We start from the raw sequence: 12,148 nt of genomic DNA, 5'->3' as shown, positions 1-12,148 counted from the left end.
AACTCTTTCAAATGCAGAAATATCTTTCCTCAGATAAGGCGACCAAAACTGCACAGCATACTCCAAATGAGATCTTACTAAACTCCTATAGGAAAGCAGAACCTACTTTGATTTGTTTGAAATAGATCTACTGCTAAACCTAAGCATTCTGTTGGCTTTGTTACTTGCAATGCTGCACTATTGACTAAACTTGATATCCTGATTTATTAAGATACCCAGATCAATAACATTTTCTGCCTGACTAATGACTGAACTGTGTAAACGATGACTCGTACACTTATTACCATAACCTAAGTGTAGCACTTGTCATTTTTCTACATTAACCGTCATACCCCACTTGTCCGCCCACTTAGTAATATGATCTAAATCTTCATGTAGCTGTTTTTTTGTTCTTCATTTTCTACAATCCCCATAGCTTTCACATCATCTTCAAAACAATTCATGCTTTCAGAAATGTTTTCATTGAAGTCATTCATAAAAATAATAAACAAAAGAGGCCGTAAAACTGATCCCTGAGGTTCTCCGCTTAAAACATCACTGCATTAAGAATGATTTCCCCTCACAACTATTCTTTGTTTCCTTTCAGTCAGCCAATTCCTAACTCAAAGGTAAGTTTTTCCTCCTATTCCTATATCAGCTAGTTTGCTGAGAAGAGCAACATGCAGTACCTTATCAAAAGCTTTTTGAGAATCAATATAAACAACATCCGAACACTAAGGACACAACAGCCAACAGCTTATCATTATGGAAAAAACTCAAGCTTGTATTTACTTAAAAGACAGTTTATATGCAATCTATAAATGTAAGTTTCATTCTTTGTTTGACTTCTGTGGCATCTAATAGTAAGAAAAAATAGTAGTAGGATGACAGCACCAGTAACAGACAAGGGTCCAATAACAGACAGTCATAAGTTTGGATTTAAATAATAAGAATTTTTGGGTGGGTTAAACTGATGTTGCTGTGGCCAATGAATACGGTGCGGTCATTTAGTGTTATCAGAGTGAATTTCATGAGTCAGTTGGTATTTACAAGGTAGTAGTGGAAGGTTATGAATAGCCACTATGAGATGAGCTGCTGTTTCATGCTGCGGCTAGCTGTTTACATTAAGAAGGTGAATGTTTTCAACCATCATTTTGCATTGTAAAATGTCGATATGAGTGCATGCTGGAGGTATTTTTAATGTTTGAACTATGCTCTTTCGGTTTTCACATCGTTTTTCATGTACAATCACTTCTAATGTGAGTTTTATCTATGTCTGTTACTCATCCCCAGAAAACTCTAGTTTTCTAGTAACAGACCCATGTCTGTTATTGGTCCTGAAGCCTTTTTCATTTTTTCCTATTTTTTTTCGCTCCAGAAGAGGTTATTCATTGATCTGATTGTGCCTCAGGTTTAATATTGAAAATCCAATAACGTGACTAGTCTCAGACAGGTTGTCTGTTACTGGTCCAAAAGGGTGTCTGTTACTCATGCCATATTTTTTGGAACCTCGGAATAGTGAATACACCTCTTCTTTTCAGTTCAGGATGCCCCCCCCCCTTCCCCCCACACCAGGAAATTCTGTTACAGTGAAGAACAGATGCAAACAACCTTATTGGATGTAAATAATAATGGTATGAGTGTTACCGCTTCAGCAAGGAAAAATAGAGTCCCCCGAGCTACACTTTTGAAGAAAGTGAAATGGGTTTATCCTAGCATTAGCAGGATGGGTTCAGGCCCGGTACTTTTAAAGGACGAGGAGAAATTACTGGTAGTCTGGACAGTCTCATCATCTAAAGCAGGGTTTCCGATATTAAAAAAAGAATTTTTGGGCAGTGTGTAGCTGCTTTTAAAGGAATTGGGGAGAACTTCTTAGTGTCACCTTAAATCCGTCCCCTAATCATCCAGTAATTGGTCAGAACATCCAACAACCTGGAACATCCAAATCCTGTGAGACTGGTGATGGTGATAAGATCATTAGTAGTGTATTGGGTGGTATTCCCAGCCCTTTCAAAAAAGCCCTTGTATGGACCTGCTGTTTCTGTCCCAGCCAAGAGTAAATGTAAAATCTAACAATAATAATAGAACACAAGTAGCAGTTAATAGTTTCACAAGAGTGGCAAAGCGAGGTATGGAAAAAACAGCAATACAAACAGGAATAAGAAGAGGCTAAGAAGATAAGGGCTGAAGCTAGACTTCAAAAAATAGAAGTAACAGGAAGACATCAAGAAAAAGAAAGCAGAGGAAAAGATGAAGAAAATGAGAGAAGAGAAAAAACCAATAACGAAACCACGAAATTACAGAAAGAGGAAAGTGTCATCATGTACAGAAGAAGAAGAAAAGTGCCATCCAGGTTCGAATTCAGAAGGAGATGAAGAAGTATGAAAAAGACTGATTACTTTTGTATCTTTTTTATACATTTAAATAGTTGAGTAAAGAGACTGTTAGGCACGTTGCTCTTCTATTTATATTACAAGTAAAATTTTTCCAATTTGGAAGTTTAAATCCAGATAAATTGCACTAGTTGAAATCTAATATTTGTTTGTAAAAACCTCGCTCTTGTCTTAAATTCTAATCCACTATAATATTAAAATCTGTTCGCGTCCGTCTGTCTGTCTGTTTGAAGATCGATCTTCTCCAGAACCGCCGCGAATCGAGAGTCGAACGATGTTCCGATCAATTCGAAATTTTTCAAAGAAAACAATAGGACCAATCTCGTAATTGTACGACGTTAATTAGAGGAGATATTAATTAAAACATTAATTAACATTACGTTATTCAGGAATTATTATTTCTTTCCTGTTGCAATTTTGCATATGGGTGAGCAAATGAAATTCTAAAAATTGTTTTAAAAGAGATTTTTTTGGCTGCTGTCCAAATCTTAAAACAACATTTCCATCTAGAATTTCATTTTAAATTAGTTTAAAATTGGTTGCCCTATTCAGACATAGCCTTTATTTTATCGTCTGTCCTTTTTTCATTTTTTACATTCAACATTCTTAATTCTTTTCAGCATATGAAAGCTGTTTCTTTAGCTATGTTTACTGATTGTAGTGTAAGTTTATCATTCACCGGCCTCATATTTTGGTACACTTAGGATGTACGACTAATTATGTTTATTTTGTTGGACTTTTTCCCGTCGCATGGGTGAGTTTTCGAATTGTAATAACTCTCTTTTTCCTTCCTGTTTCTATTTTTAAGATACAGTTTATATCGTTAAAAGAACATGGTAAATTAAGATTGTTTGGATTTCTTTGTGAAACAGAGTAGAAACGAACAGAAAAGATCGTTTTTAAAGATTTTAACTAAAGCTAAATTGGAATCTGATGACTTGGTATTAAATTAATGCTTATTGGTAGTTATTTAGTCTTGGTGCTTTAGTTTCACATAATCAACCAAAAAGTATGTGTCATTCTATGTAAAAAGCTGATTGTAATTGTACATAAATAGTTCAGATATAGTCTATCAGATGTAATTCATTTTAACGTGAGCACAGATTATAGTGGATAATGCATATATTTTCATCTTTTGTGATAATTGAAAATACTCATAACTTGTATCATTGATAACTATGATTAACATTAAAGAGATTTTTGACAAAAATATGCTCTACTGGTGTTTTGCAAACCTTGCATTACGCGTATTTATTTACTCCTTAGCACTTTAGAAACTGATGTCAGAGTAATACAAAAACATCAATTGGACATCTCTTTCATTTTTTAAGTAGCCCGTGCAACGCTGGGCACGCAACTAGTTTATTTAGTAATTTTTGTGATGAAAATTTTCTAGTTGCATAGGTACTCAATTATTGTTCATTTGAATTCAAAGGCTTTTGCACCAGAAATAAAGAACATTTGCAAATTTTTAAGAGAAAAAGGGAATTTCGTCTATTACTCATCCTGTCTGTTACTTATCTTTTTAGCGTGTCTGTTAACTGGGTATCATCAGATATTTTGGTGTCTGTTACTGGGGTTCAGAGCTTTCTTCGAACTTCAGCAAATAAAAATAAAATTGACTAATTCAGAGGACTCCGAAGCAGCCAAACATTAGATGAGATGTTGTTGCATGGGAGAAAAATAGTTTTAAAAATCTAAATACATTTAAAGGGTTAGAAAATTGAGTTAACCTGAGAGCCATGCCTTAAGCATGTCTGTTGCTGGTGCCGCACCCTAGTGAAAATAGGAATGAAATTTCAAAAAAAAAAAAAATTAGCCTAGCGATAGTTTTAAAATGTTCAATTTTTATTGATTAACTGTTTTTGTCCTTGATTATCTTTTTTCTTTCTTCTTCTTTTTTGATACTAAAAATATTCACTGTATTGCATGTATACAAATTATATAATGATCTAAATAATTGATTATCTAGATCAGGAGCTCTCGGCTTTTTCAACCCATGTACCCTGTTTTGTACTACATGAACTGTGCATATCTCTACCAAAACACTTTAGTCTCAGTAATATGTGTTATGTCAGCTTAAGTTAAACTGATAAATTGTTGAAGTTTAACTACCAATAGGTAATTTAAATTAAAAACAAGAAATTCTATTTTAATGGACACATGTTACTAAGTTTTTTATATCCAGAATAAAGTTAAACTGCTAAATTTGTTAAAGTTTAATTACAAATTTTTAATTTAAATTAAAAACAAGAAATTTTATTTTAATGGACATATATACATATATTCAGTAAGTTACTGCCCTATAGCCAGGGCTAAGGCAGAAATACATAAAATACACGGCCAGCTCAGTCATTCCAGCCGAGGACTGCAGTTTCGTGCTTCTTAGCATTAAAAATCCCTTTTTAGTTCCTTTTTTCTGAAATTTTTACTATCTTTGCTGGTTTTCTCCCTAGAGACAAAGTAAAAATATGCTGAGAGCCCTCTTGACTATATTTGTAATGTTCTTCAAAATCATCAGTTACCCAAGTTTATTATGCCTTGGAAAAATACTTCCTCATGTTTGCCATATTTACATGTTTATAATATATATATTTGAAACATCATTGAGGAGTGCAAAAATTTATTTGTGCATTTAAAATTTCTTTTTTTGTAGGAATTTAGTAAAGAAGCGCCAATATGGTGAAATCGCTAACTTACTGCAGGGTGTGACAAATGTATTGGATCATTTTCAAAAATACATCAGGATCCCACAAATCGCACACTTAGCTGAAAAGTTAGTAATTTTGATTACATTTATACCTTATGTACTTAAATGTTTTAAAATGTTTCTAAGGGGTTCTTCAAAAGTTGTTGGTTTGTGATCATATAGTTATATTTTCCTAGTAGCAATTACGAGGGGGCGCAAATGATATGCATGCCTCGAAGGGGATCCAAAACTGAATATGAATAAAATAATAGTTTAAAAAACTAAAAAAACATGCTTTCATAGCAAAATGAACTAAAAAGTGAAATATAATCTTTGGATGATAGTAGTTGACCAATCACTTAATTTTAATGTAATACAAAAAACCGTTGGGGTGCTGTCTATTTACATTTTTGCATGGACAACAAATGGAAGAAATTCAAGACAACTGATCAGAACCCCACCCATGCTTTTTTGCATTACATTAAAATTAAGTGATTGGTCAACTACTATCACCCAAAGATTATTTTTCACTTTTTAGTTCATTTTGCTACGAAAGCGTGTTTTTTTAGTTTTTTAAACTATTATTTTATTTTCTTCTTTTTAGTTTAACTTGTTTTCCGAAAAAATATACATTTATTTCATCACTGTTCAAAATCTTTTATTTTCATGAAATTTGCTCAAAAAAAGCGACTCAAGGTCTCGGGTGGCATTCGAAACGTGATCTCTCGAACTCCAAAAAGAGTAACTGTACCCCTTAAAGTGTAATAGCTGAGCTCTAAAAACATTCAACTTCGCTGATAAATTACCTGTAGAGTAATTGTCTAATCCAGCTAATCCATCTCAGTCATCGATGTATGTGTGCAGAAATCATATCTACATCATATGGAAATTTGAGATGCATTTGAATAAAAGTTTTGTTCAACAATGGTCTGATCAGCAATGAATTTCCAATTGAAGGCTGGCTCACCTAAATTTTGGCATGAAATTAGTTAAAAATAATTATATTTCATGTTCTAATTACCTTGGAACATTGGAACAAATTTTGTCTGATGCAGAAAAATTAAAGGTTTTTGTAGATATTTTAAAATAATTTTTGCTAGCATTTTTTAATGTATTTTTTAAAATTTTTCCTTTTCACATTGTTGGATTTATGCCAAAATATTGATTAAAATTGGAGGAAACTAGCAATTAAAAGAGTTAATTAATTAATTTGATTATAGAATATTGCATTGTCATCAGGTCTGAGGTCGCGTGCCAAATTTCAAAAGAATCCGATTGCAGGAAGTGGGCGAAATTTGAGCTGCAAGATTCCGTTACAAGATACATACATACATACATACAGGTGAAGTTAATAAAAGCGTGTTAAAAAATCTTTAAATTAGACAAATGGATTCTTGAAAATGTATCAAGGCCAAAGGACGGATCCAGAAATTTTTCAAGGAGGGGGTGATAATTCATTTCTTAATTAACCTCTTACTTCGTATCTGATTTACACATGCATTTTTGGGGGAGGGGGAAGCTGTCACATCATTTTTATCTAAATTCTAAAACAACTGAAATATAGCAGTTTATCCAAGCAACCTATTTCTCCACTTTTCTGTTGAAAGAGGTGCTCTAAAATTGTACTTTAGAACTTCAATTTTGTAATATTTCCGGGGGAATGTTTCAAAACCCATGACCTCTAACACTATCGAAGGTCGTTTATGTCAAAATATTACCCTTTTTTTTTTAATAATTTTGCTTGCCGTTCCGGTGCTAAGAGAATTGCATTAATTGTACTTACTTGTTTTTTATGTGAGAAGATTCTCCAACTTAAAAATGCAACTTTCCAAAATTTTCTATCACTTAGCAAATGTGGAGTGAAATGTAAACAAACCTTACAGTATACAGTTAATCTCACAGTGAAAAGAAAGATTTTTCATCGAAAGTTAATGTTTCAGTGAATTGACTGTTGCCACTACATTTGTTTGGAGTTTTTTGAAAGGATTTCCTGCAACTTGTCAAACAGAATATGTAAAAGAAGTAGACTGTCAGTGAGGAGCTATTTAAGGGGTGAACGTCTGTTCGTCGATCTCTTCTCTTCTCATCTCGTCCCTTTTGCTTCGATGATCCTCTAAGCTCATTGTCTCTGGACTTGCTGCCCAGATGGATTCCCTGGTGATGCTGTTGTTGCTTACCTGTTTTTGATATGGATTGACGTCTATTTGCTGATATTGGAAGCCAGGTTGGCCGGCCCTCCGTGTTCCCAATAGTGTTCATTTATTTTCAAGTGGCCGAGTTTCAGAAATGTCGATGTCAGGGCTGAGTAATACTACAGAACGTTTTATCAACAGTAATAAGGGGACATAATTGGTATAATTTTAAATTATTGTTCTTTCATGTTAGGTTTTTCTGCAATATTTTGTCATATTGCTGAAAGTGTTTCTAGGATTCATTTTGGAACTTTAAAATTTTCTAATCAGTATTTTTTTTTGTGTTAATAAATGTTAATGATTAACCTAAACTTGTTTCATACTTGGCTCAACCAAGACACATTTGTGAGGTCCACTAAGATTTAATTAATTTCCTCTAACATTTGGTAGCATAGAGGGTGGTTACCTCTGTGTCTTGGCATTTAGAAGTTAACTTACCTTAAACGTAAGAACGTGAGAAATTACCTTAAACGTAAAGAACTTGCTTGTTCTTCCATCGCTCAGTATTGTTGTACTTCTGGCCACTGTTTTGATTTTTCATTTGCAAAGATTATTCATAAATGTTCTTTGGTTTATGACCTTGATTTCTGGGAAGCTTACTATATTGGAAAAAATTCTCATTCTCTTGTCAACGATTTTTCCAGCGCTCCATTTTTTCCATGATATTGGGAAGCAATTTTTATAATTGCTTTTTTGGTTTCTTCATTGTCTCTCTCTCTCTTTTTGTCTCTTGGCTTCTGGTTGGTTGTCTCTCCCCCTTGCTCTGAGCCCAGGATTGAATTGTCATTTGCTGATTGGTTGTTTGATGTCTTGTGTCCTGAATTCCTATTGGTTGGCCCTTTTTGGTATAAATACCGATGGGGTCCATGTGGTTGTTGTTAGTTCTCTCGCGACTTTTGGTTGTGCTGGTGAGCTTTTTGCATGGATGAAAAGGCTCCATTGTAACCTTGAAATAGGTAGATGCTGCATTTTCTTCAAAATTTGTGCTTTATTTGCAATGGTTTTTCACTTTAATCATGTTGTAGCACAAAGCTTATATTCATTTGGTAAAATTGATGTTTTTCTGTTACAGGTCTCAAAAAATAAAAGCAGATTTAACCTCTCAAATAACTAGTGATTTTCAAAATGCATTTGCTGGTCCCAATTCTAAGGTAAAGCAATTGCTTTTGCTTAATATTTTGGTCTTATTAAAACCACAGTATTACTTAATTTATTTTGCAATGTGCAATTATTTTTATTTAAAATTTTTATGCTATTATTTTAAATATGAATTTGAATTTATGGATTATTAACTTATAAAGTTTTAAAATTCAAATTATATGTTTGCTTGTGACATATTTCTGATGTTTGTAAACTAATTGTTTGGTCAAATATTTTGTAACTTGTATTTTCTTATGCAAACAAAGTAAACAATTTATTTTCTTGAAAACTAAGATTTGCTCCTATTTATTTTTGTGTGTGATGTTTCCACAATATATCTAGAAATATTAGCAATTCAATTTTTAAAATTCATGAATAGTTCTTTTAATGATGCTGTATTTTTAATTATTACACTGTTATGGACATCAGCATTTCTTTAATTGTTTTCCATTGAACTCCAGGGTTTCTAGAGGGTTCTCAAGGGTTCCACGATACTTGCATGCTTTTTTTCAAATTCAAACTAGCTGTACTCACATAGTTGTGCTTGTGCTATAAGATTAATAAACAGCTCTTTGAGTGCCTGTAAAGTTCCCTTCTCACTAGAAAATGAAAATAAGAAAAACTTCGTTAATTAAAATGTCACATGTATAATTTTACCTAAGCTCCATGAAGGAATAAAAAAACTCCATTATTCACTTATTTTACTGTGTTTAAAATTTCTTTCACATTAGAGAAGACTTCACCTTTTTTTTTTCAATGAAGCAAAGCTTCTACTAATTCAAGCTCTGAATGCATTTCTTATCGATTGTAACCAGTAGGCCAGTGCTGTTGTGGGAAAAAAATGTTTGGGTTAACAACATTTTAAAAGTGTAAATATCTTGGTAGTCAAATTTTTGTTAAATCAAAAAAATCAGTTCAGATTAATAGTTGAGCATACATCAATTTTATTTAAAACTAGTGGCACCCGCACGGCTTCGCCCGTAATAGAAAAATTAAAGGTCTTTTGGTTCGCTTGTATATTTGCAAATAATGTATGGTGAATTTTCTCGCCAATTGGCTTGTACCGACGTTACAGTTTCACGCTATGATAATTTCGTATCTCGCCAATTGGCTTGTGCCCATGTTACGGTTCCACGTTATGATGATTTCGTAATTTATGATAGTTTTTTTCTTAAAATTGGAATAAAAAAAAAACCACATCGAATTTTCGAAAAATCGCTTCGAGGTGCACACCCTCATGCTACATACTAACTTTGTGCCAAATTTCATGAAAATCGGCCGAACGGTTTAGGCGCTATGCGCGTCACAGACATCCTACAGATATCCTACAGACATCCTACAGACATCCAGACATCCTCCGGACAGAGAGACTTTCTGCTTTATTATTAGTAATAAAGAAAGGCAGTTTGAGTCCTTTAAAGTTGTGGTTTTCTTTTTCTTTCTTTTTTTTTTTTTTTTTTGCTATAATAAACCAAATGTTTCAAGGAATGGTGTTCCCCTGTGTTTCTCTCCCCCCAACTACAATACTAGGTGTAACATAATTTTAAAAATACATTTCATTGTATTCTGTAAAGATTGGACATAGGCATAAAACATTTAGGTAATAACAGTTCATGATGAATTTTAAAAGAATAGATAGTGTAAAGATATTTATAATCGTAGAAGTAATTCAGTGTTGTGAGCTGTTACTTAATGTTAAACAATTTAGTAATGAGTTTTTTTTTTTTTTTTTTTTTTTTTCATAGCACTTCACAGCTAGTCAACAGTTAGCAGAAGCATGTTTGGTTGTATCAATTTTGGAACCTAAAGTTAAGTAAGTATACTGCCATGGGCAGTATCTGTTTTTTTTTTTTTTTTTTTCATCTATTGTTCTTAAGCATTATTGCACAATCTTGATTATTTGGTTTCTGCTGAAAAAAAAAAGCTCAAAAAACCCATCTAATTCCAGTATTTCCCTGTTAGTATTGAATCAAAAATGCGTTTTTTTAAAAATCTCATTTCTGCAGATACTGTCCTTTACCTGCCCACAGCAGTATAAACCTATTTATTTACTTATTTTTCTTGCAATTGAAAATTAATTTATACACAGTAATATCAATCTGCCTATTCTTAAAAAATAAGACTGATTTATAAAAGTTTTTTTTTTTGCCATATCTTAGATTTTTCCTAACTGGAGCAAATCTTGAAACTGACACCCTTATCCATCTTCCTTCACTTTCTATATCAAGTTTCAATGGAAAAAACGCATAATCTGAGTAAATTCGCTGCTTTTTTGAAGTTGCCGCCTGGGGCAAGAGCCCTGGCTCGCTCCCCCTAGATCCAGCACTGCTCAAACAGGGAGCAGATTTCCTCGAATGCCTTTCCTTTTCAATGGGACTAATGCTGCTTCCTCCTATCTCTTTCCCTCTTTGTTTTTGCATTTTTATTACCCTCAAAAGTGACTGTCTGCCATTTTCTTTGACTGACAGGTTTTTAAACTGAACGTATAAATAACATGCTCATTCATTTATGAGCATGTTATTTATGTGTTCAATTTAAAAAATTAACACATTAATAATATGATTTAAAAAATGATATTTATATTTGAGGGCTTAATCAGAAATGTTAAGGTTTTTTTCAAGGTGTGAAAATACTCTGTGACATATTTTAAAGGCATAAAGTTCGTTTTGGAGGAATAAAATGTTTATGAGAACAGTGAAGAACTATTTATTGATCAGTTCAACGGGAAAATTAACTTTCTAAGGATGAAATGGAAAATGGCAGCGAAAGAAGAAATTCTTATTGTTTTGAATTTTAACATTTGTAATAATAATTTACGTTTTCTATTTAAAAATAAAAAAGAAGAAAATTACAAAGCATTCAACTGCAGTACTTTTAATTTTCAATTGTTTTTTGCCCCACAATACTATAAACTCAAAATATAAAGTTTGAAAATATGCTTGACTAAATTTTTGAGGTATATTTCTAATGCTTAAAACACACTTGTGAAGGCATTAAAAATATATGTGAGCTTTATTACACTATGTTTCATGCTTTAATTTTTTTTAAATGTAATACAAATTTCTTGGCTCAAATTCAGTTTTTAATACTTGCTTCCCCATGCGAATGCCAAATCTGCTTTTTGTGTAAGTTCACCCCTGACCACAAAGCTAAAACGTGATCTCCTAATATTCTGCTTCTAGGAAGGCACACTACTGTTCAAGCTGTTCACTATTATTTATGGTATTGATACAATGCCATGCTAAGCGAGAGAAACTGCAAATGATAACATGAAAACCAGGGTTCGTTGATTTAAATTAGCGTGATTAAAATCATCATTAAAAATCAAGTGATTTTTTTAAATCATTGATTTAAATCAATTGATTTGAATCAAGTGAGTTTTTAAAGAAAATCATTAATTAAAATTAGTTGATTTTATTTTAATAAATTAATTTTGCATTTTTAAAATGTATTGCTCTAAATTTAACTACAGTGCATTGTACTATTTGAACTTTAACATGTAAAACTACATTGATCCCTCTTTCTGTGTGTACAACAGATTTTACTCTATTGCTTTTACTCCAAAATTACAGTTTAAAACAAAACAAATTTGCAGTTTTTCTTATACACCATGACTAATATAGTTAAGAAAAGTAATTGTTCAACATATTTTATACTAAAAACGTACACAATGATGGAAACCTTATCTTTAAGCAAAGCCTAAAACAAAGTCACATCTTATCCATGTATTGTAACATATTTGCATTTGGAGTAGG

The 12,148-nt window shown here is 32.5% G+C and overlaps 1 protein-coding gene across 1 annotated transcript in view; it reads left to right on the top strand.

Moving 5' to 3' along the window:
* Positions 1–12,148, top strand: part of LOC129233562 (vacuolar protein sorting-associated protein 53 homolog) — a 57,490-nt gene that overhangs the window by 18,073 nt on the left and 27,269 nt on the right. The window contains exons 7-9 of the mRNA XM_054867571.1: positions 5,029–5,148; positions 8,326–8,404; positions 10,139–10,206. Coding sequence (XP_054723546.1) covers positions 5,029–5,148; positions 8,326–8,404; positions 10,139–10,206 — 267 coding nt within the window. The remainder of the gene's footprint in view (positions 1–5,028; positions 5,149–8,325; positions 8,405–10,138; positions 10,207–12,148) is intronic.

Source organism: Uloborus diversus, unplaced genomic scaffold (genome assembly GCF_026930045.1).
Source record: "Uloborus diversus isolate 005 unplaced genomic scaffold, Udiv.v.3.1 scaffold_529, whole genome shotgun sequence".
Taxonomy (NCBI): domain Eukaryota; kingdom Metazoa; phylum Arthropoda; class Arachnida; order Araneae; family Uloboridae; genus Uloborus; species Uloborus diversus.
This window is presented reverse-complemented; position numbering and strand designations above follow the sequence as displayed.